Below are 25,475 nucleotides of genomic sequence, written 5' to 3' on the forward strand. Positions count from 1 at the left end.
GTCCACTGGAGAAGGGGATGGCAAACCACTTCAGTATTCCTGCCTCGAAAACCCCATGAACAGTATGAAAAAACAAAAAAAAATATGACACTGAAGGATAAGCTCCCCAGGTCAGTAGGTGTCCAATAGGCTACTGTGGAAGAGCAGAGAAATAACTCCAAAAAGAATGAAGAGGCCGGGCCAAAGTGGAAATGTAGCTAAGTTGTGGATGTGTCTGGTGGTGAAAGTAAAGTCTGATACTGTAAAGAACAATATTGCAGAGGAAGCTATAATGTTAGGTCCATGAATCAAGGTAAATTAGATTTAGTCAAGCAGGAGACGGTAAGAGTCAACACCAACATTTTAGGAATCAGTGAACTAAAATGGACGGGAATGGGTGCATTTAATTGAGAAGTCCTCTGGAGGATCACAAAACGTTCAACATTGCCAGCGAACTGGAAAGTGCCTAGAAATGGATGTGAATACCTCTTGTAACCTTTTCAATTTTGAAACAAGAAAATTCACATATAGGCACATAGGCGAAGGAGAAGGCCCTACATTCGGTGACACAGTGAGAAAGTAGGTGAACTCAACTTCAGAGTCAATGTGCCCTTGCCAGTTTAAAGGGTTACCTCTGTGACATGTCTGAAATGTGTCTCGCTACGTCGATTTTTTCCTACACTTGTTTCTGAAATCAGCCAAGTTGAGGAACGGCTAGCAAACCTGGCCTTCTTTTGAAAAAATCAAGGACACTTTTGCTTTCATTGTAATAGAGGGAAAGGTGCTAAAAAAAAAAAAAAAAAAAGGCCAAATAACATTTTATCCTATATGACACTCCGTCTTTTTGAAAGTGCTCTTAAATCATGAAGGTGTAGAAATATGACGTACTAATAAGGTTAGGCATATTAATACATCACGGCTCAGTAATCTGGCCTAGAGAATTCCATGGACTGTACAGTGCAAGGGGTCGCAGAGAGTCGGACACGACTGAGCGACCTTCATTTCACTTCACTCAATTCAGTCTCAAGAAAAAATATCGCACCCTTGGGATTCCACTTCCAGCTCCTCCCTACCTCCTCCCGTTCCACCTTGGATCTCCTCCTTCCCTCCCCACTACTTCTCCGCCTTTCCCCCGTCTCCTCCTTCACTATCTGCTCCTCCCAGCGCTTGTCGGGAGGTTTCCTCGCGTGACTACGTCAGTGAGGGAGACGCACTGCAGCACCCGGGGCTGACTCTTTCCTCTCGTCTCTATGATTCTCTTTGTGACCGGCCGGACGGCTCCGGACTCCCAGAGTTCCGTTCCAATAGTCCTCCGGGCCGACAGGGGGACGCCGCGGGTGGGGTCGGGATGGGGGGGTGGGGAACAAAACAAAACTGACGTTCTCGCGAGAGGGGAGGAGTTCTCTCCAATCTTTGAGCGCGTGAGCGCCTGCGCGCTCCCCGCGGTGCGCGGTAGCTGGGAAAGGGAAACTAGGAGCCCGGCTGGACTCCCGGGGAGATCGCGCGTGCGCTGTCGCGAGCTCGGCGCTGCCGGGGCGGCTGAGTTGGGAGCCGGCTGGTGTGTGTGTGAGAGCGCCGTGCGGGACGCGGGGCAATGTTCCGAAAGGCCCGGCGGGTGAACGTGCGCAAGCGGAATGACTCGGAGGAGGAGGAGCGAGAGCGCGATGAGGAGCAGGAGCCCCCACCGTTGCTGCCGCCGCCGCCTGGCACCGGCGAGGAGCCTGGCCCCGGCGGCGGCGGAGGCGACAGGGCCCCCGCGGGCGAGTCCCTGCTGGGCCCGGGGCCGCCGCCGCCGCCGCCGGCCGCGCTGACCTCGGGGACAGAGGCCGGGGGCTGCCTCCCCGGCGGCTTGGAGCCCGGCAACGGGCTGAAGCCGCGCAAGAGGCCGCGCGAGAACAAAGAGGTGCCCCGGGCCAGCCTGCTCAGCTTCCAGGACGAGGACGAAGGTAAACCGCCGCGCCTCGGGGGGCCCCCCGGACCCCGGGATCTCTATCCTAGCTAGGCCTCCACCGCGGGTCCCTGCGTTCCCAGGACGCTCCCAGCCTCAGCATCCCCGCCCCCCGCCCCGGGAACCCAGTCGCTTCTTCCCGCCCCGACCCGCTGCACGTCTTCCCCCGCCTCCGGCCTTCTGCGCAGGCAGGGTGGGGGGGCCGGTGGGGGGGCCGGTGTGGGGGATGTGTTCCCGCGCCGCCGCCGGCCTTCTCTTAACTACCGCCTCCTCCTCGCCGGCCTCCCGAGCATCTCCTGTCCCGAGGGGATGGGGACCTAAGATCAGTCATTCTGAGTTTTTTTTCACCTGGAAATTCAGTGTCTCCTTGTCCTGCCTCGTTCCTAGCCGCTGTGTTTTAGGGAGAACCAGACTGCTCTATTAGATGGCTCCCTGGACTGCCCTGGGCACGTTCTCCGGGCCTTCCGTAGGTCCCCGTGCCCACGCCTCTTGGTATGCTCGCCCTGGTCAGACATCCTTGACCAGAAAGGCTTAGTGTGTCAAGAGGAGTGCTAGGTCTGGAAAGAGAAGCCTATAGTTGAAGCTCTGGTTCCGAGTCACTTTGGGCCAGCCCTTGGCGATCGCCGATCCTGTTTCCGATCCTCAGTTTCCCTGTAAAAGCAAATAGGGGTACAAATGTGCGACCTTAACTCGCATTAACATTTGGATGGTGAAAAGAGACGGTGTAATGGTAATTCAAGGCGGTTTATCCAATCTGGTGTGAGGGGCCAGGCTACAGTGGATTTAGATTTCTGATCGTAGATGAGCCTTCTATCATTTTACTTCCCCAGTTGTTGAGTGTATGTTTGTATAATCCAGTTAAGTCTATGTTATGAAAAAAGAATTTAAGACTTTTGGAAATCTGACTTGCATCTTGATGCGCGATGTTTTCTTGTTTCCAGTAATAGGCAGTTTCTGAAGTTTGCCAGGAGTACAGTCACATTTTCGTTTTCGCTGATGTAGGGACAGCTTGGTAAAGTGTTTGCATTGACGTTTAAAGTTTTCAAATCAAAGATGATGGATACACCATCGAAATTTACTTTTGAAAAGTTGATTAGCTCTCAGCTTGGTCTTGAAATAACTGTGTCCGTGTGTGATGGGTTATAGAGTTACTCAGTCTTGACAGGTCTGTAAACTAGCACCTTTTGATTTTGGATATTTTATTTAAGATACCTTAAGAATTTGATAATTAGGTGCTTTTTTGAAGATCTCTTTTCCTCTCCTGAAATAAATGATTTAAGAAAGACAGTAGAACACAGAACTTTGTGCAGTTACATGTGTTATGCCTTTAAAAAGTCTCAGATTGGCATTTTATTCCAGATTATGAAGTTGATTCAGTTTTTAGAAGCCGATTACGGATTTTAAGTAATTTCAACTTGTGTAATGATTTGGAATGTTTGAGTATATTTAGAAGAATTCAAAAGTTAGAATGGAAAATATTGAATGAAAATAGTTGCTACAGATTTTGTTTATTTTTTAAAGAAAATGAAGAAGTTTTCAAAGTGAAGAAATCAAGTTACAGCAAAAAGATAGTAAAATTGCTTAAGAAAGAATATAAAGAAGATCTTGAAAAATCTAAGATTAAGACAGAACTCAACTCATCTGCCGACAGTAAGTACTAATTTGATTCTTTTGAAGTGACAAAATGAAACTCTCACAGGGATTGAATAGATTTGGTGTATATACAGTGAACTTGTTCGCTTGATTCTGTCATTGTCAAGGGCTCAAGTTGAGCAATGATGCAGTTTTATTTAATTCCAACATGACTGCATTGTGAACGCATTATTTAGAAAGACAGAACCATTGCCACTGGAATGTTTCTGCTGCAGTGACTAAATTCTTCCAGTTTTCTGACTAGTGTTCCAAGTGCTGTGGAACAGAGAGAGGTTTCCCACTTAAACCTGAGACACAGTTTGTTTTTGTTTGAAGGAGTACTGTGCAAATTCCTGTACTTGTATTCTGTACTTATATTTTGTAGAGACAAGTTTTGGGTTCCTTTGGTTTTATTTACACAGTCATTTTAATTCTTCGAGAACGTTTAGGAACCCCCTAAGTCTAATGTTGATAATGTTCCCATTTAGCAGCCTTATCAGATACATGAATGCACACTCCTGGGTGTGTGGCACCTGCCTACATTGTACAAACCATCTCTTATGTCTTCTCACAGACTAAGTTAAACTTTTAAGCATTTATTTGTCCTTAGGAAAGTGGTTTCATGATAATATGCTGTGGTCTAGTTATTCTCACGCAAATGCTTTAGGGAGATCTTTTTATTTTGTGGAATTAAAGATAGAAATTATTATTGCCCAGTTCTCCACTATAGGCTTGATGTGGGAACGTATGTCATTATATCTCAAGTTTGCAATCTAATTTTGGAGACAACATCACTTCAGTGTATAACTGGATCCCGAATTTGGCAAAATGTCTAGTGAGTGACTTAAAGCTTAACTGCACTTTTCTTTTTAGAGATGGGTGAAGGAATGCTTCATAGATAAAGTGGAATTTGAAGCTGGATTTTTGATCTTTTAAATTGCAAAGAAGATAGGGGAGGTGTGGGGCTATTATTCAGAGACTTGCTGTTTTGGAAAAGAGCAAGTACATGTGACAGGCTGAATAGATGATGTGTGGGGGATGCAGAGGTTTAGGTGAAAGGTACGTTGTTGACAGATTGTGAAGGGTGTTTAGTATCTAGTATGAGGTTTAGAGTTGCCATTTCAGGGGCCTGCCAGGATGGTGACATGATAAATGCCTTTTGAAATCTTAACCAGGTGTTAGCATGCAGCATGGATTGGCACAGGAAACATTAGAGGCCTAAAGCAGTTTAAATGCAAGGGCCAGCTTTGATCCAGTAAGAGTGGGTTTAAAAAGGTCTCAGTTGAGCAAGACTGAGGCTTTTCCTGACTCAGTGGGAAATTGTAGGTGAATTTAAAATGTTTGCTGTGGGTGTGGGGAAAGGAATAGAAAAAGATTATTTAAGAAGTATTCCAAAGGAAGAATTGGTAGACGTAATGTATGCTTCAGCTATTGGATCTAAAAGAAATAGATTTGAGCTTTTGTGCCAGGTGACTGAGAGGATAATTATGTATGATATACAGAAATAGGGAATGCAGGTGGGAGGAGGAGTATTTTTAGGGGAACTGATTATTTTGGAGTCTAGGAAGCTGCTTCATTTTTTCCAGATCTCTTAAGAACCAACTGTGTATGATGAAATTGAAGAAGAAAGCTCAGGAAAAGTGAGAACTGAGAAAAGACCATTTACTGTTGGGTTTAAAAATTGAAGCGTGTGCAAAGTTTATGTGGCCACCTTGTTTTCATATTAACTGATTTCCTACTTAGCAGATAACTCAATTAATATCCTCCCCAAAGGTAGAGGTCGCTGTTGCTGTTTCATTAATCAGCTCACAATCCCAAACTTTTCCTACCCCCAACCCTCCTTAGATAGGCAGAGGTGCATTAACTGGAAAACAAGGGTAGTATCAACTTAGAAAACCTACCTTCGGGATATTCCAAATTGATGAGTTCACCTTTGAACTTGAATTTGGGTAGAAATAGCCAGTGAATAGTTGGAGATGTAGATTTTGTTTTGGTGTTCATTGAGGTGATGATTGAAGCCAGGGGTAAATGGAATCGAGGCTGCAGCATAAAGGAAATATTCCTGAGGACCAAAGACTTCACCTGTAATAAGTGTACACATAGAGAGGATGGTTTACTCAAGAGATACAAAGAGTCATAAAGTCCAAAGGAGAACAGATAGGGAAGTTTCAAGATGATGAGTGTTGATGAGTGTCAGTTGTATGAAATAGTATCAGGAAGGTCAGGAAAAGGAAGGGCTGTTGGTGTGGTGGCTGGGTTTTACGGGGAGCAGGGGAGGCATCTGGCAAAAGAGACTAATTTACTTGCCAAGCTCTGCCTGTTTAGGGGAAGGAACATGGTTTGCTAAATTGCTCAGTGATACTGTATCAGTTAGCTGTGGCTGCAGCCTCTGCTTTAGTTGGTGAGCTTGGAATGGGAGATATCAAAGACTGTTTGCCAAGGTCGAGACTGGCAAACTGGTGAGGAAGTTGGAGGTTGCAGGTCCACATGGCTGCTTTGGAACATTTGGCAGAGAGTAGATGGCAATAGCTAGAGAAATAGTTGGGATCATGTTGAAGTTCTTTTGCTAAAGAGAAGCCTGTGTCGCTTTGTAGACAGAATAGAGGAGATGGAGAACGTGCCCACAGTCAGAGGAGGATATTTGTGGCCTCAGATTTCCTAAAGTAGCGAAGACACTGAGGCCCAAGAGGAGCCTCAGAAAAGGTTATTCAGCCTCTCTTTTTATAAAGCTGTCTGGAAGGATAATACAGGACTAACAAAAATTCACCTGTCACCATGTTCTGGACTTTGTATTTGCTCTGTCACAAGCAAATAACTTATGAACTTATTACAACACTGAGTCTGCAGGAGTCATCTGGGCATACTGGATCAAGTAAACCTTTTCGCAATTCTGTTTGTCTGTTAAAAGCCATTGATTTAGTGTTAATTGAGAGCAAAAGCAAATGGGTAGTTCTTGACTCCCGGTATCTTTATGCATCTGATAAAGTGAGTTTTAAAATCAGCCTCAGAATGCACTTCAGAGGGAATCTGTGGCAATGAGGTAGAGTGGTGAATTAAAAAAATTTAAGAGATCTGAAGCAGAGTGACCTAAATCTTCTAAGTAAAGTTGTGGGGCGGGGGGTGAGGGGGGGTAGGATCTTATCTCCAGGATTCTTCTTTAGAGGAGTAGGAGATGTAGGAGATGGTTTGAGAACGTTCGAAGCAGTTTTGGGGAGGGGCACATGCTAGGGAAACAACAGAAGTGTATCTTTCATATTTAGAATGAACTTTTTGTTTCACTCTTTCATTATATTCTTGGTGCCTCATATGTGCATTGCCAGGTTCAGTGATTGAGGGCGAAAAATGCCTGTTTTTCTGCATTTTGCCTGGGGTGGAAGGTGTAATAGGACTATATAGTTATAAGTAAAGTAAACCATTTGGTATAAACCTCTGTGACAGTGGTGCCCCCTGGAACCCTGTGGCAGGAAAGTAGTCTGAAGCTGGCCTCCGGAATGGCCTGCGGAAGAGAGAGCTCTCTTCTCTGTCCATGTGATGGGGTGTAGCGACTCCACAGCTGCCTTCCTGGTTTGCATGCGGTGGTTTTTAGTGCTAACTAGTTTCTAACTTGTCTCTGTGTCCCAGTTCCAGGTTGCCAGAAAAATCAGGTTTAGTCACAAATCCACTGTTCCAAACATTCAGTTGTGGCAACAGCCTCAGGGGTTTACACAATGTAACTGTGACTTTTGGGTCTCCACTCTTCAGATGATGGTTATAACCTACGACAATATCCTATAAAGTGTTCATTACAGAGAAGTTTGTGTCTTGTTCTTGATAGAAAGCTGCCTCAAATGGGCTTCCCTGGTGATTCAGACGTTAAAGAATCTGCAATGCAGGAGACCCAGGTTTGATCCCTGGATCCGGAAGATCCCCTGGAGAAGGAAATGGCAACCCACTCCAGTATTCTTGCCTGGAGAATCTCATGGACAGAGGAGCCTCGGGGGCTGTAGTCCATGGGGGTCTCACAGAGTTGGACATGACTGAGAGACTAACACAGATGGATTTAGAGTTTGATGAAATACTGACATATAAAGTGAATAATGCTCCCAAGAGGTGAGAACAGTTACCTATGAGAGTTGAGAGGAAGAAGTTAGTTTTGGTAAAGTGGTCAACTTTCAATAACGTTAACTAAAGGCAGGGATTGGGCAGGGCCATGCGTCCCTCTACCCTCTGTATTGTTTCTGCCTCCTGGCTGGCTACTGTGATCATGTCACATGTCAGAAGTTTGAGGATTTTTATAAACAATTAGAATAGTTGATGCTTTAATGAATTGAGCCTATAATTGCATTAGAAGTGCCTCCTTAATTTATGGATTTTGTTTTAGATATGTTGTATTATTTATTTATTTGTTCCAAAAATGTAGACGAACCACCTTTGGACAAAGCAGGTCATGTTAAGGACACCAGTCTAGAAGATGGAGTTATCATCAGTGAACACGGGGAAGATGAAATGGATATGGAAAGTGAGAAGGAAGAAGAAAAGCCAAAGGCTGGTGGAGCCTTTTCAAATGCTTTATCTTCTTTAAATGTTCTCCGTCCAGGTATGTACTTGCAGATGTTCCTCAGAACCGAAGTGATCCCTCAGGAATGAGCCATCTGTAATGATGGTCGTTAAGGAAGGAGTTAGCTAAGTGGTGTTTCTTCCGACATCTGTTTGGAGCCAGGCTGTTTCCTTTTGCAAATACAGAAAGAAGGAGAACTAGAAAGTTCTCAAGTTCATTCTCAGACAGGTAGTTTTATTATCAAAACAAATGAGGGGTTCAGGTAAATGGATAAATAGTACAAAAGTCCTTTTTTTTTAAATGTATTTCAGATTAAGATTTTAACTTTTTCAAGAACTGCTACCAAAAGCAAAACTGCTGCTAGCTTTATATTCAGGGTTTCTTTTTACATTTTAATGGAAATAGTTTGCAGATCTATTCACTGGCTAATCAGCTTTTGAATAAATACTTAGTCACCAGATTTAAATTATGAAGAGTAAGCATTTAACTCATTATAAAATTTAAAAATGCTTACTCTGTGGGAACGCCTTAGAGCTTTCACTGCTGTGACCAAGGTTTGATCACTGGTCTGAAAACTTCCACAAGCCGTGCAACACAGCCAAGAAACTGATAATAATTTTTTTAAAAAGTCAAAATGTTTGTTCTGGGTTTGTAAAGTTGTAAAAAATTACATACATAGATCTAATAGCATTCTGATTGGTACAGTCTTTATGGGAAGCTGTTTGACATTATGAATCAGGAGATTTCAGATGTGCTTACTTTTTGACCTGTAATTCCATAGCTATAAATGTATCTGATGGAAATAATGTTTTTATTGTAGCATTAACTGCAATGAGAAACATTTAGAAAAAATGTTTAGTAAGAGAGGAATAGCTTAGTAAGTTAAGTTACGGTGCATTTACATGATGAGATATCCCATAGCTACTTAAATAACAAATTAGAAAAGTAGCAAGGCGTTAATTTTTACTGTAGGTAAAAGTGTTAATTTGATTATGTAGTAGATTATGCTTTATCTATTGAATGTTGTAAACCACTAAAAATTGTTTATGCAAAACAACATGGAAAAGCTTATATTTTAATATGAAGAAAAATTAGACACAGGATTATATATTCAATGTGTTTTCTGGTGAACTGAAAACTATTTGCAGGTGAAATACACTCTAAATCTAATAGTGTGTTTTAGGGTTGTAAGAGTGTAGATCCCTTTTTTGTTTTTGTTCTCCAGTTTAGTAATCAATATGACTTTATTACTTTTGTTTAGTTCTTAAAAATGAAAAATAAAAACCATTAAAATAAAACTGTTTTCATGAATTTTCCCCTCCCTGCCTTCCTGTATATATTGCCATTGTATATATTTTGTTTCCTTAGCTTCTTTCAGTTTCTGTTTAAACTAAGTTAAAAAAATAAATCAGTCGTACAGCAGGCAGAGTTTGGGGAGAGGGGCGGGGATGCCAGCAAGGGATGTTAGAACATCATTTATGCACGGCTGTCTTGGAGAGATTCTTTTATCTTTCATAGTTTCAAGAAAATAGAACCTTTCTTCCTAATATGGCATGGGTTCTAATCCTTACTGTTTGTTTCCAGGAGAAATTCCAGATGCAGCTTTTATACATGCGGCAAGGAAAAAGCGTCAGATGGCCCGGGAATTGGGAGATTTCACTCCTCATGATAGTGAGCCTGGGAAAGGCCGCCTTGTTAGAGAAGATGAGAACGATGCCAGCGATGATGAAGATGATGATGAGAAACGCCGCATAGTTTTTTCTGTGAAAGAAAAGTCACAGAGACAGAAAATTGCAGAGGAAATAGGTAACTTTATTTAGTGCAGTAGTAAGCCTGTTGTTACTAAATTTTATTTGATACTACAATCAAGTAAAATGTATCACCTTTATTTAAACTATGTTTAATGTTGAAGATTCCCTCATAGCTCAGTTGGTAAAGAACTTGCCTGCAATGCAGGAGAGCCTGGTTCGATTCCTGGGTCAGGAAGATTCCCCTGGGGAAGGGATAGGCCACCCACTCCAGTATTCTTGGGCTTCCCTGGTGGCTCAGCTGGTAAAGGATCCATCTGCAATGCAGGAGACCTGAGTTCAGTCCCTGGGTTGGGACGACGATCCCTTGGAGAAGGGAAAGGCCACCCACTCCAGTATTCTGGCCTGGAGAATTCCATGGCTCATGGGGTTGCAAAGTGTCGGAGACGACTGAGCGACTTTCACTTCACTTTCAATGTTGGAGAACTGTTCTTGCTTGGATATTAAGTGTCTTACTGGAATTTTGGGGGAAGTGTAGCATGATTTTGATAGCTAATGTTTACTGAGGACTGTGTGACGGGTATTGTGCTAAGCACCCAACATGTTATAAATAGATTTAATTGTCTCTTCATTCTGAGGAGGCATTAGGTTTCATTCTTCTCTTTGTTGAATTGATGTCAAACTAACAGAGGTTAGGAAGCCTGTCTAAGGTTTTAACTGTTAAATTGATACTGCCTCTTGCTTAAGGAATAACTGTGTATTAAGACAAGTAAAGCAAAAGAGTCAGATATGAGACAGATCATAACAGACACTTTAATTTTAGTAAAGTTGAGTTCATGCCAATATTCTTGCTTGATTTTGTGAAATATCAGGGTAGCATCTCTTCCCTTGCTGCTTTTTGGACTTATTTTCTCCCTGCTTATGGCCATAGGTATCGAGGGGAGTGATGATGACGCTCTGGTAACTGGGGAGCAGGATGAAGAGCTCAGCCGATGGGAACAGGAGCAGATAAGGAAAGGAATCAATATCCCGCAGGTGAGAGCTAAACAGCTAAGCTTCAAACCTGAAAAAGTGAATTAAGATTTCTAGCCTGTTTTATTGAAATGAAAAAACATATTGCCAAAAAAAAAAAAGCTGTCCACTGTATAGATTAAATGTTTCTTTCTTGCACAACTGTTTTTTTCCTGACTTTAAAAATTATTTTGTAGAAGATGGATTTCTTAGTAGTACAAAAATCTTTAACTGTAGATGAAAAATATCTTCCAAAGTAGTTATAACAACTTGTTCTATAGAAGTAAGTAGTTCAATGGAAATGTCATACAAAGTTTCTGTTAGTGTTTTGACACAATTTAACGTCCCTACTAACTCAAAATCTCTTCATTATTGTTTTCCTGAAAGTTATTGGAAATGAATCCAGTAATCCCATAAGAGAAATTTCATCCAGCCCTACTTTTGATTTTGAGAAGCTCTGCAATTACTTACTTTAATTACATACTGTTTAAAAAAATGGGTTTATTATTTTCTGTTAGTTTTTTATTCTTTTTGTAGTTTTAGCTACTGGTTTTAATATATATCCCATTTCTCATCTAGGTTCAAGCAAGTCAGCCCACGGAAGTGAACATGTACTACCAGAACACCTACCAGACAATGCCTTATGGTTCATCCTATGGCATTCCGTATAGTTATTCAGCCTATGGATCATCCGATGCCAAATCTCAAAAAACAGATAATACAGTCCCTTTCAAAACTCCCAGTAATGAGATGACTCCCGTTACTATTGATTTGGTAAAGAAACAGCTTAAAGACAGGTAGGGCAGATCAACTTCTTAAAGACCTGTCTTCTAGCTTTCCATTCCCTCAGGCAACATGTAGTCTGGGGTAGCAGATACAGAATATCGGCAAAGAAGATTGACTGGCCTATCTTCAAAATCTAACCAGAAGATGACTTCATACTTTGTTCTGCTACCTACTTGGATTCCTTCTGTGGAAGCCTCGAAGTTTTTTTTTTAAATACCACTCCATGATCTGGTTGAAGACAGTTCTCAGTTTTCTCCTCTTGGACTCTGAAAAAAGTGTAGTCAGGATATGGGGGGAAAGGCAAAACAGTGAGATTTTGGTTAGCCCACCAAATAACTTTATATAAGAAGTCTGTAGACTGCCATTTTCTTGAGCAAAACAGGAGTACAGATGAAAAGATCTACTCCAAGCATTTTTATATTCTAATAGCGGAACGAAATGCATTATTATAAATATTGCAAGTGTCCTGACAGCATAGACTTCCAGATGTAAATGTGTGATATTTATCCTTTTCTGTTCTTAAGGTTGGACTCCATGAAAGAACTGCACAAAACAAACCGACAGCAGCACGAGAAACACCTGCAAAGCCGCGCGGACTCCACCAGGGCCATTGAGAGATTAGAAGGGTCTTCTGGGGGTATTGGTGAACGGTATAAATTTTTGCAAGAAATGCGAGGGTATGTCCAAGACTTGCTTGAGTGTTTCAGTGAAAAGGTAAGAATGCAAAAATATTAATCTCTTTGAATAAGGCAAAACCTAGGGAGGTCTAGATTTCTGTATTTCTCAGAGAATATCCACTGACTTTAGCTTTAGAAGTGATGAAAAGTCATGCTTCATTTTCTCCACTTCATTAGCAGCATTCTGTCTTGGGGGCAATTTAGTTAGTGCCTTTGTTGAAAACTAAAAAGATAAATCAAAGCACATTTAAAGACTTTGGCAGATCCTGCCATAACTTAATGATGGATTACCAGCCTGTCCTGGGTTATTAGAATATAAGGGACTCACTGATGAAATTTTCTTTCTTATGGTTCAGATCTAAACTTATCTTTAAACTGTTTGTATAGGTAATTCCAAATATGTATAGCATAAAGTTGTAAAATTTTATTAGTTTTTATTTTTTACCCTAGATAAAGTTGATTGCCATTGCTAGTAATAGTTTTCATCTGAATAAGCCTGTGCTTTATCCATTTCAGAAACCATTCATTGACCATAATTTGTTTTAAGGTCTCATTTCCGAGTTTTTTTCTTTTTGGTATGATAGTCAATTGGCAGTTATTTGCGTTCTGTTGTACCATTTGTTTGCATTTTTTGTTACCTGCACACACAATTCTCTTTCAAGCAACTTTTAATTGATTTTTCTTTAAGACAGATCTATTGTTTGATGCACTGGTTAAAAAAGGCATTCGTGGACTTCACAGACTTGTCTTTAAAAAGAATTAAACTCATAGTACTTTTGAGTATCCTGTCTCTAAACTTTCATGGGATACAGGATTAGAAGGCACATTCTCTCTTATCCTTGGCCATGTGAATTAGCATAGGATTTGTAGGCATATAGTATGTTTAAATGAGTATTTTAACTTTTTATTATCTCTTGATCAGTATCTTAAGGCCAAAGACTGGCTAAAGAACGGTGCCAAACTGTGTCTTCCTAATGAGTCTTAGTGATTCCAGCCAGTCTGGTCAGATCCATGAAGTCTTCTCTGGAGGATTTGTGTTCTTGTCCTGATCATCTGATTTCTGGAGAAGCAGCTACATTCTGGGCTGTAATTGCCCGTGTGGCAGGTCTGTGGCTTAGGGTGATAAGTACCAGGGTGAGAAGGAAACATAAGTTCGACTGTGTGCAGAGGAGCTGAGTTAAGTGGGAAAGTGGACAGAAATGTCAGAGCTGGCGGTGTGTCCTACTAACAAAGCCCTTGTGAACCCAGGGGGCATGGTGGTGGGAGCTGGCCCAGTAAGCTTTTGTGACTAGAGAAAGGATCTTTGTCTTAAACCATACTTTGTAAGTAAAATTTGTCCCTGTGGAGTTTTTCTTGGAAATATCTTGGTCTTTGCTTTGCAACTTAATTGAGTAAACTTAAACACTGTGATTGCAAACTGAGCTCTTAAAAAATATTGACAGTAATACGATCAACTAGATTGTACCACTCTTGAGTTAGAGACTAGTAGAATATCTAGTTCATATTGTTTTCAGTTGCTTATTATCTTGAAAACATTTAGTAGTATGCTTTCTCTCTCCTGGTTACTCTGTTCCTAGGGAAGTATACCTCAGACTATGCTGAGGTTTTTACAGAGTCACTTAGGTAAATGTTTTTGAAGCAGATCTTAAACCATATCTTATTATATAGTGGCTACATTTTAATTAAAAGAGAAGTAGGTAATTCCCTTTTGAAGATAACTTTATTTCGTTTTGACATTTCCATATCCATTTGATTTTACGGAGCCTGCTGCTGAGTTAATAATGTCATAAATTGTCATTCTGGAAATACTGTGTCAGGGTAAGACCATAAAAAGATAAGCTTTCTTTTGTTTTTTTCTCTTTCATTATAAAGGTTTAAGTGATTTCAAGCTTAGATTTTTATTTTTGCAGATTATTTTAACTTTCCATTGTTTTGTTTTCCTGGAGTCGTCTTCCTTCTTGTGTTCTTTGCCTTAAATTTGGTCTTGAAATAATGGTAGTCAGTAGCAGTTTTGAGTTTGGAGAGGGTAAAGAAATTGTCACAGTGCACTCTTGTAATAAATCATAAATCAATATTGTTAAGAAACATGAAAGAGAGGTGAAAATGTGCTTTAGGACTTTTATTCTCAGAATTTTCTCAGGGCTTTGTTAAAAGGCATTTTAATTACCTAAACAAAAATTACATTATCAGAATTTTAACTGTAAATTGGATAATTAAGGCTCTGCCTGATGCAGCCTCAGGCATCTAGCTCTTGGCAGTAAGAAGAGTGTTAAGAGCCTCCAGGACTAAAGGAGTGCATGCAGGCACATAGGTTCATTCGTCCTTAGTCCTGTACGGTTTGCAAAAAAATGAGGGGTGGGTGAGTGTAAGTCACAACAATATGGCAATAATTGCTTGGAAAATGGATTATGCTTAATCTTCAAGTTAGAGTCTGTGGGCTCAGCTGATATCATCAAGGTCTGGGGATGCTGCTGCCCATGGTGTAGCATATGAAAGAATGAAATAACTGCATCAGTTTGACCTTTCTGTGAACATTTGTTGCTTTTGCAATGGAATCATTCAAGTGTATGAAATTGCTTTTATTCCACCTGCTTCTTTTTATTTTCCATTTGCAGTCTGTTCAGTTCAGGAAGCTGCTATAACACTTGGTGCCAGTGTTGCCCAACTCTAAATAGTGTGTTTTTTTATTCGCACTAACCATCAGGAAACTAGAATTTCTGGTTTCCTCAGGTATGTCTAGTGGTTGTTAGTGTTTTGTGAAAGTTTCATAGCATTTGATTATATAGCATAAGGTATTTATAAAAAGAGAATGTTTTCTGGTTTTTCCTTTTAAGTTAGGTCTCATTCCATAAGCTTTTTGTATTCTGTATGAACCAATTGAATGTTTAGCTGTGGCTGTTAACCTGGAAAAATCTGTTGACTTTGTAAAGCAACAATTTATGCAAGCAATTTTATTTAAAAATATGGAAAAAATTAAATATTTGATGGGAACAGAAGAACTTTCTGAGTTTCAAATAGATTGATTTTTAGACAGGTTAATGATAGCTAGAAATTTTATTCACTTTATTAATATAAATGAATGCAGTTCACATTTTAAATGTGTAATAAAGCCACAAAGTAGTATAACATTACTGTAAAGTACTTGGTTCTTGTGAACGATAGAGCAATTGAAATGTCCAAAATTGGGCAGTTAGCAAACTCTTTACCTACTCAGAGCCGTTTTTTTGGTCTTACACAGCAATATTAGTTTATTTTAAGCTACAAAAATTGCAAGGTAGATCATGCTGCTAGAACACTAAAAATGGATTCACGTACTTTAAAAGAAAAGCACTAAAATTTCTGACATTTCTTTACTCACTCTCTTTACTATTGTTAAAGTGTTTAAGTTTCCTAACTAAACTTTTGCTCCAACAACTAGGCACTGGACATTATAGTTCCATATACGGAATAAAAGAAGAAGTGTTACTTCCCAGACGTCGTAGAACTGAATTACTATTTGTATTTCATTGGAAATTCATGATTATTCTGTCCAGAGGGTACTCCTTCAGAAATCCGGAAATAATATGGAACCCTTAAATAAATAAGCATCTGAGGAGTTTGGTGTTACGGAGTGTGTTGTATTTTTACAGGTGCCACTGATTAATGAACTTGAATCAGCAATACATCAGCTGTACAAACAGCGAGCTTCCCGCCTTGTCCAAAGACGACAAGATGATATTAAAGATGAATCTTCGGAGTTTTCAAGCCATTCAAGTCAGTCCATCTTGAAGGTTTTTATTATTCATTAAACAACCTTGTTTACTTAGTACATCCTAATTGAAACGTAGACATCTCAGGGCATTTTTTTTTTTTTTTTAAAGAAACAAATTTCCTTGCTCTTATGTTAGGTAGATCTAAAATTATTAATGGCATGTGCTTGGATTGTGTTTAAGAAAATATAGCTTCACAAAGGAGTGCAAATCATGTACTAATATTCTGTCTTATTCTTCTTTGGGCATATTTTTTCATTCTTCAAAGTATAGTAAGGACATCATCAGTATTTTATCTTAAAACCAGTATCTACTTGTCCCTAAGTGATATTTTTTCCCCCATTTTAACATCAATATAAACGCTAACACAAATGCTGTTGTTGATCATAAGGTTTTGAGTTAGGGATTGGGAAATTTTGGATGGGAGAGAGGGTTTTATTACATAACAAATGATACAATTCCAAGATTAGGGGAGTTTTGAGCTTCACCCCTTGCATAAAGCAAAATTTTTTGTATTGAAATTTTTTTTTTTTTTCCTGTTTTGCCTTATATAACTAGGTTTTTTATTTTGGGGGTTTTTTTTAGTAAGTCAGTTGATGCCAACACTTCTTGAAATTATAGTCTAAAAATCTGGAAATTTTAAATTTATATTCCTTTCATTGTGATGTGGGTTATGGAAAACCAAAATGAATTAGAAACCTCTTAATAAGACTCTTAATAAGAGTTTAGCTGAAACTCTTTAACCAGACATATTAAAAAACATTTTAATTCCACTTTTTCATTGCCCTCTATATTCTTGAGTACTGTAATAGGAATTTTCCTATGTTGGATTTCTCCTGGCTTTTTTTGTCATCTCTTTGGTCCCTGTGTCAGCAGTTCTTAAATGGATGTATACATCAGAATTACCCATGATATTAATTTAAAATGCAGATTTCTTGGTCCTGTCTCTAGAAATTCTTGCCAGGTCTTGGATCGTGTCCAGTAGTCTGCATGTTAAACAGCCACTCCAGGTGTTCCAAGTGCAAAGTGCCCTGTTCTCATTCTTTCTGAAAACAATGCTTTGTCATATAGTGTGTCCTCTAAATTAGAGAGACATTGAATCCCTGGAAAGCATTCTCCTGTGTGCCGAGTGGGTTTTGGAGCATCATAAAGAGACGGTGACATGGCCCTCAGATGAGTCAGACTCAGTGTAAGCCATGTGAATGGCTTTGACCTTCTGTTTTTGCCATACACATTTAAATTTGGATTAGTGCCATTTGGGGCACCTAAATAACTAATGCATGCCTCTCAAATCACTTTTGATCCAGACAGAACCAGATTTCTGGGGCAGATTACAGGTAATCATTATATCTATGATGGGAAGTAATTTCCTTTTAAGTTAAATGGTTGTGTGAGCTGTGCATTTCATCAAATACCTTTTCCTAGCTATAATCTGTTCTTTATAATTTGGAGGTATTTACTTACATGGGATTCAGAGTAAGGGTTGAATGATGGGTGTTAATTATCAATAGATTGACAGTTGGAAAGAAATGAAAGGTAATGAGAAAGTGAAAAGTATTGTCCTAAAGGGAGTATTCATTATTGCCAAAGATTTGAGGAAGATTGCATGGGATACTGAATTATCGATTTCTTTTTCTGATATCTTTTTTTTAAAGAAACAAAAATACAGCCTGAAATTCTTCTGTTTAGATTTGCAAGTGCTTTACCACAGTTACTGCATATAGTTCTTACAGAAAGAAGGAAGCTATCAGTTGAGTTGTCTGCTCTGTCTCTTTCAATATATATGTTAAAAAGTCTCTAAATATAAACATTTTAAGTATTATACTAAGTTAACATAATTTTCTTTAGAGTACTTCTTTAATGATGGCTGCCTCTTAAAGAGGCAGGAATCATTTCTGTAGTTTGAGACTTTTTAGCTAATTTATCTGTGATATGTAGTGGAGTCCCAGTTGAGGTAAAGCCGGGGCATCTTGTTTATTAAGCAGTAAAAGAGTCAACTTTTTTTTTAAATTTATTTATTTTAATTAGAGGCTAATTACAATATTGTATTGGTTTTGCCATACATCAGCATGAATCCGCCACGGGTGTACACAGAAGAAGTAGGATCTAGGGTAGTTAGGATACACTGAAGTAGACACCAGCGCTTTTTTTGGTTTTATTTTCCCTGTTGCTGTGCCACGTCTTTGGTATCGGGAAAAAACTTCAGTTGATGTCTTTCATTTTTCACATCATTCCGCCCCCCTACCCCCCACACACCCTCTGGGGTTTTTGCTTCCCATTACTATCCTGCGTATTACAGGATGTCTCCATAGTGTCGAACTTGAATGTAGAAATAGAGCATCACAGAGAGATGTTTCCCCCATTTCTGCTTCTACCCTAGGCAAGAGAGTCTCCAGGATTCTTCTCTGGACAAAGAGAGTGGGTCCAGAGAAAAGACCATGAGACACTATTATCTGGGGGCCCCAAGAAAAGGTTGACTTTTACCCAGTGATCTGATGGAGACGCCTCTGTTAGACAGCTCCCACCTGCATCCACGAAATTTCCAGTCTCATTCCTGTGTAGTTAATGATCATCGGAGACCAACACAAGCAGTAGGACCAAAGAGACTGAGGACACACATGCAGGTGGCAGGAGGAAATTTAAAACATAATTGCTGTCCTTGGGAGATGGCAGAAGAGACCCTACATGTAGCACAAGTAGAAGACGCTATAAAAAAGAAATATTCTAAGAAGAATAGCCATACCTTGGAAACTAAAAAATGGTAACTGATATATAAATATAAATAGGAATGTCGAAAGCTAAGTTAGAAAATTTGTCTTAGAAATTAAAAAGAGAGAGAGATGGAAAAAGGGAAAAAAAGAAATAAGGGAATTGTGCTTTGAAAGTAGCGGTTGAGAAAGCACAACTTGGTCCTATTCAGATAGGATTTTTAGTCTATATTGTTGATTCTGCCCTTGTTTTTTAAAATAGTAATAGAGAATAAATTTCTGCAAAGAAAAATTAGAACAAAATAGAATAAATCATTAAATTACTACAACAAAGATGTTTTTTCATACTTCCTACTTAGCAATCACTCTTTGCTGTCATTTCATATCATTCAACAATATGATGCTTAAGTTCATTCCTAAAAAAAGTAATGTATTATTTTTCCCTTTACACAAATAACTTAGGTTTTTAACTTACTTTGTCATCATGATAGCATAAACTGGTTTTGTTACTTAGACATAAGAACAGGGATTCAGCCAGTTTGCATTAGGGTAGTGTTGTCAGACTCTCTATTTCTCTGCTCCTTTTTGTGGAAACATGGATTAATATTGAGATTTGCTCTAAATTAGCAAACTATCTGGTTTATCAGTTATTGCAGAATCCCACTGTTGAGATTAGAAAGCAGTCTGTCATTATGGCTTATTCTGTGCAAACTCTTTCCTCAAGATTGTTGGAGGAAGGCTTTTAATTTTAACCATTGTTGTTTTCCAGATAAAGCTCTGATGGCACCAAATCTTGACTCCTTTGGACGAGATCGGGCACTGTATCAAGAACATGCCAAACGTCGGATTGCAGAACGGGAGGCCAGGAGGTAATCTCCAGATGCTTGCTGTTGGTCGGATTGTGAAGGGAGGAGTCTCCTTTACCTGGTTTGGAAACTCACTGCTTGTTATTTAGGACTCGTCGTAGACAAGCCAGAGAGCAGACTGGTAAGATGGCAGATCACCTTGAAGGCCTTTCCAGTGATGATGAAGAAACTTCTACGGATATCACAAATTTCAATCTGGAAAAAGGTTAGACTTTTATTTGGAAGTGAAATTCATTGTCATTGTGCTTTCTGCTTGGCTGTAGTTGTTACCATGAAATAATGTGAGGTTTTGTGGCCTCTGCTTTAGAACTTGGCACTTGTTGCTTGCTTGCACCTGTTTTTACCTGTTTTTATTACTGAATAGCGTGATGAATTCTCGCAATTAGTGGTAACACTTTGTTGTGGGGTTTACTTAGTTACTTGCATTATAAATAATATTACTCTTCAGAATCGTAGAATTTTAAAAGTGACAGGAGAATGTTTCAGATCCCAAGGGCCACCCTAATGCAGCCTGTCTGGTCTAGAAAGGTAAAGGTTGGCAGTAGGGAGCCCTTCTCAGCCCCAAAGGGAGTTCCTGATTTGGGGAGTCCTGAATCATTCAACCACGGGGAATAGTTAGCACTGTTACATGAAGGCGTTTCCAGAAGGAACCCCAAGTAAAAGTCTTTATTTCCCACCATTGGCTGCAGTTATCTGTCGTTTATTAACTTTGGAACATAGTTGGAGAAGCTTATTTTGTTTCTCCCGCTTTTTTATAGTGAACATTTCTAAACATACAGGAAATTGGAAAGAATAGCACAGTGATCACCGTCTACCTGTCACCCAAATCCAGCAGTTCTTTCCATCAGTTGGCCAAGTTTGTTTCGGATATGTGTGTGTTTCGCTGAACCATTTGAAATTAACTTACAGACATCATGGCACTTGCCTCTAAAAACTTTAACATATTTAATGTCTCCCCCCTGAAAAAGGATGCTTTTCTACCTTATTGTAACACTATTACCACCCTTGAGAAAAATTAACTGAAACTTCTTAGTATCATATCTGTATTCAGTACTTCCCAAATTCTCAGGACTGTTTTTGTGGGTTGCTCTGTGTTTTCCAAACCTGGATCCACACAAGGCTTCTGCATTGCACTTGATCATTGCACCTTTTTAATCTAGAATTAATGAATATCATGAGTACCTTATAATACACACACTCCTACTATTTGTTCAAGGCATTTGCTTTCTGAAGGCCATTTGTCTTATAAAATGTCCTACATTCTAAATTTGTTTCCTCGTGGTATTAACTTGTTCCTCCAGTCACTGTATTTCTTGTAAACTGGAATTTAAGTCTGGAGTCTTAATTAGATTCAGGTTAAACCTTTTTGGTGAGAATACTTCATACAAGATGCTCTTTCTTAATATATAATAGTAGATGGCAAATGTTAGGCTGCCTCCTATCAGTAGCGTTTAGGTGGATCTTAAGAAGTAGATTGTCATGACTAGGTCTCTTCATTATAAAGAGTCCACTGTTCAGAGTCATATAGAGCATCAAATAACTTCACTCAAAGATCCTAGCATCCATTGCAGATTCTTATCTGTTAGTTATTGTAGTCACCAAGCAACTTTGGAAGAACAGATATGATTGGTTATTGATGATCACGCACATCTGTTATTTAAATGGTGATCTGTGGGCTGAAGAGCTGGATACAGAGTTTGTATTTTATGCAATTACTCACACTTACTGTTCCATGGTAACTGAAATTTGAACTGAGTTTTGGGGAACGGGTGTTATTTAGACTATGGTAGCAGATAATGGTACATATTAGAACTATGCAGAATGGCAACTGCCTGCACTGTAGTTTGTGTGATAGACATTTGGAGGCTAAGTTTATCTCTGTTTCCTTTCCTTTAAGTTTCAGTTGATGATTCATTTCAGTCGCTCAGTCTTGTCCAACTTTTTGTGACCCCATGGACCGTTCCTTTGTTAATGAGCCTATCTTATTACTTACTCAGGCTACAGAGAAAATGCTGAAAATAATTGAACTACGTTTTTTCTACTGCATACTAAGTTAACATTTCTCTGTGGGGTTTCTTTGTTTTTGTTGGTTTTAGATCGCATTTCAAAAGAGTCTAGCAAAGTTTTTGAAGATGTCCTTGAAAGTTTCTATTCAATCGATTGTATTAAATCCCAGTTTGAAGCCTGGCGTTCAAAATACTACACATCCTATAAGCATGCCTACATCGGCCTTTGTTTGCCAAAGCTGCTCAACCCCCTCATAAGGCTGCAGCTTCTCACCTGGACTCCGCTTGAGGTGAGTGTCTTCTCTCACTGTTGGAAAGCAGGGTACCATGATGCTTGGGGAAGAGATGAAGCTTGAATAAAGTGTTTTTCCCAGGAGGTACCTCATGCTCAGGGCTATAAGTGATACAGAGTATCACTGGGTGTAATCTTACCAATCTTTCCTTTTATGTTCTGTCCCTTTTTAAGAGCACCATCTATTGCTTCTCAATTTGTATACAGTATCTTTCTCAACTAAAATTACAAGTGTTGACATGGAAATAGGAACATGAATGAATAAGAACTTGGTCCTTTGATCCCAGAAAACTGTAGAACGTCATGGGAAAGCTCAGTGAAGAAGATGTGAAGTGGGGCCCTGAACTAAGTCAGTAGTGATGGAAATCAGGAGGATGAGATTTAAGAGGTGCAATCAGTAGAAACTGTTTGCCTGTTACCTAAGGGAGGTAATTGTCTAGGTAATTGTTGAATTGTCTATGTACATCTAGTGGTCATGTTTTAGATAACAGTTTTGTAAGTTACCAACATACGGGTGGAGCCGTGGGCAGGAATGAGATGGGCTGGGTTGAGCATGTAAACTATACCAAAAAGAAGGCTGAGGTGGAAGCCCTGGAAACAACAGGAGAAAAACATGAGCTCTGGGGACTCTTGGGCTCCTGGCTCCTGCTTGCCCAGCCCCCGTGGCGCTGCGCGCTATGCTGTGTGTCCCAGTGCACAGCAGAGGCTCAACGGCGCGGTGGTGCGCCCCTGCAAGCTCTCCATCTTCACAGCTCCTCCCTCTGTCCCGCAGCCGCCAGCTGTCTCAGCCTCCCTGAGCTGCCTTTCTGGCTCCTGACTCAGCAGCACTGCTCTGCTTGGGGGTTCCCTACCCTGCTCTGTTCTCCTGACCAGGAGTCACCTCCTTTGACTGCCTTCTTTCAGGGGCCATAGCCCTATGCTGCCTCTGCTGGTCCATTGTCTAAGAATAGATGTTTCCTATATTTTGTCGCATATTTAGTTTATGGCTGAAGGCTGAATCCAGTTCCAGTTACTCTCTTTGTGGCTAGAAGCAGAACTAGCCACTGTTTTAAATGTTTGGGTAACCTTTTAAATATTTTCTAGGCAAAATGTCGTGACTTTGAGAACATGCTGTGGTTTGAATCTTTGCTGTTTTATGGTTGTGAAGAGCGAGAGCAAGAAAAGGACGATGTCGATGTCGCACTGTTGCCTACCATTGTTGAAAAGGTGATTCTTCCTAAACTAACAGGTATAGATTACGGAAGTGAACATTCACACGCATTGGGTTTTTCATATCTATTGTTAGGAGTTTTTAATCAGAGCATATATTCTCATAGAAATTACATTATTAATAATGAAGTTACAGTCAGACCCAGAGATGGCTAAAGGGTACCTGTCTCTTACCTTGGGACTTTGAAGACCACCTTGGGGAGGGCCTGGAATTGGGGGCAGTAGGGAGATTTTAGACTCTTAAGGACTGCCTGAACAAAACTGAATACATAGTTTTGGGAACAATATGCATTTTTCCAGGGAGCAGTTTCATTTCTTTCATCAATTTCTCACAAAAGTTTAGAAATCATTGACCTAGGGAGCTGTTTAAAATATGAAAAAAGTTTAGGTTCAGTTAGAGATTCTTGACACTGGGACAGAATCTCCTGGGATATAAAAATCCCCAATCTTTATTTTCACCAAGAAGCAGAAAATAATAGGAATCTGTGTCTCCTCTTCACCTTTGCCTAATTGTCAACATTTCTGTGGTTAATTGGACAAAGACAACTGAAGCTCATGCTCTAGAGGAAGAGTCACGATTGGCATTTCTAAACGGAGAACTGCTTGACATCAGAGTTACGTCAGCTGCAGTTTACGTCTATATCTCAGTACTTTCTACCTTTTTTTTTCCTTAATAGTGATTGCTGAAAATATGTGGGACCCCTTTTCTACAACACAGACTTCAAGAATGGTTGGAATTACTCTAAAATTAATAAATGGATATCCTTCAGTGGTGAATGCAGAAAATAAAAATACACAGGTAATTTAGTTATTATTTATGAAAAGTTTAAAAATTTTTATGTATCTTCTCTCCCTTTGAAAACGAGCAAGTTGAGAAAACGAGTGGGTTATAGTCAGAAAATCTGATTCTCCCACTTGAGGTATCTGGTCCTTTATATAGAAAATCTGAGATAGTGGTTTTTAATTTTAAAAGAGTCTAGATAGCTTCTTATCTATACTGTTTTCATCCTTCTCACCGCCCCATCCCCATTCACAATCAGACATCCCTTAAAGAACTTAATTTTGGGGGAGGGAAAGAAAAGCAGAAAAGTACTGGGATGTGTACCAATTGATAATTTAAATCCCGAAACATGTAATAGCATGTAAAACAATCAGGTGTTGTTATTGCATAATTAGTTTCCAAACTTTAAATTGCTGCTGCCCCCACTGAACTTTCTTACAAGCAATATAGACATAGGAAAGTACTCTTTATCATTGTTTTACTTTCTGACCTCATTTTGAGAAGAACCAGACTTACAGGTCTGATTTTAAACCTTTATATAGTAGATTAAGGGGCTGGAAGATTTCTAAATGACTTTATTACTTGGTAATTGATGAGGCGTGAACTAAGAAGAAAGACCTTTGGTGAGAAAGTAAATTTGAGCTGTTCACTCAAAATTGAATACTCAATTAGGTGCTTTGGAATGTGGCTTAGTTTTATTTCCTAAACTTTTACCATAACCCTTATTATAATGCATGATCTATTTTTAACTCTTCAGGTATACCTAAAAGCACTTCTATTGAGAATGAGGAGAACTTTAGATGATGATGTATTCATGCCCTTGTATCCCAAAAAGTAAGTTATTCCTAAAAATGTTAAAGATGATAATATTCTCTATTGTTTTTCAGAGAAAGCTTCTTAAATTTTGGGAAAACTAAGCGTAGTTTGTAATGTAAACTTTACCTAAGTAGTCTAAACGTGTAGCCCAGATTGAGGAGCTCATTGTGGAAACCGCTTCCCTTAAGCAGAATAAAAGAAATAGCGCTCCGTTATCTCAGAATACATAGCCATTACCTTTTAAAATTACTGTCTTCTGGAATACAATTGAAAATCAGAAAAATTCATTGCTTCCTTTGTTCACCTCTTACTTAACAGAAATCTTCTAGAAATAAGATGGAACTTAACGCACAACTTTTGATCATGATGTGTTTCTCTTTTTTTCCTTAGTGTCTTGGAAAATAAAAATTCTGGGCCTTACTTGTTTTTTCAACGACAGTTTTGGTCTTCAGTTAAGGTAAGTGTCTACAAGCTATCTGAAAGCTTTGGATTTTGTTTGACTTTCATACAGTATATTTCCAAAAAGTATTTTAATATTTGGTTAAGTAACTTCATAGGTTTGATGTTTCCGGAGGAGAAAATGAATTCTGAGTCCCAATAAGGTCCAGACTACCCAACAAAATGCCTTACTAAACCACAGTTGATTTATTCAGCAAATAGAGTACCAGGTACTCTTCTAAGTTGGGGGAATATAGCACTGAATAAGATAGAAGTAGAGCCATCATGGTGT

The 25,475-nt window shown here is 39.5% G+C and overlaps 1 protein-coding gene across 1 annotated transcript in view; it reads left to right on the forward strand.

The window, feature by feature from the left end:
• Positions 1–1,409: 1,409 nt before the first annotated feature.
• The window catches only part of PAXBP1 (PAX3 and PAX7 binding protein 1), a 31,265-nt gene continuing 7,199 nt past the window's right edge, over positions 1,410–25,475 (forward strand). The window contains exons 1-15 of the mRNA XM_070367022.1: positions 1,410–1,925; positions 3,449–3,577; positions 7,959–8,135; positions 9,681–9,902; positions 10,776–10,879; positions 11,435–11,652; positions 12,166–12,355; positions 15,948–16,071; positions 19,545–19,644; positions 19,731–19,846; positions 21,738–21,937; positions 23,023–23,167; positions 23,826–23,947; positions 24,687–24,763; positions 25,136–25,202. Coding sequence (XP_070223123.1) covers positions 1,574–1,925; positions 3,449–3,577; positions 7,959–8,135; positions 9,681–9,902; positions 10,776–10,879; positions 11,435–11,652; positions 12,166–12,355; positions 15,948–16,071; positions 19,545–19,644; positions 19,731–19,846; positions 21,738–21,937; positions 23,023–23,167; positions 23,826–23,947; positions 24,687–24,763; positions 25,136–25,202 — 2,343 coding nt within the window. The 5' untranslated portion in view covers positions 1,410–1,573. The remainder of the gene's footprint in view (positions 1,926–3,448; positions 3,578–7,958; positions 8,136–9,680; positions 9,903–10,775; positions 10,880–11,434; positions 11,653–12,165; positions 12,356–15,947; positions 16,072–19,544; positions 19,645–19,730; positions 19,847–21,737; positions 21,938–23,022; positions 23,168–23,825; positions 23,948–24,686; positions 24,764–25,135; positions 25,203–25,475) is intronic.

This window comes from Bos mutus, chromosome 1, assembly GCF_027580195.1.
Source record: "Bos mutus isolate GX-2022 chromosome 1, NWIPB_WYAK_1.1, whole genome shotgun sequence".
In the NCBI taxonomy this organism is placed as follows: domain Eukaryota; kingdom Metazoa; phylum Chordata; class Mammalia; order Artiodactyla; family Bovidae; genus Bos; species Bos mutus.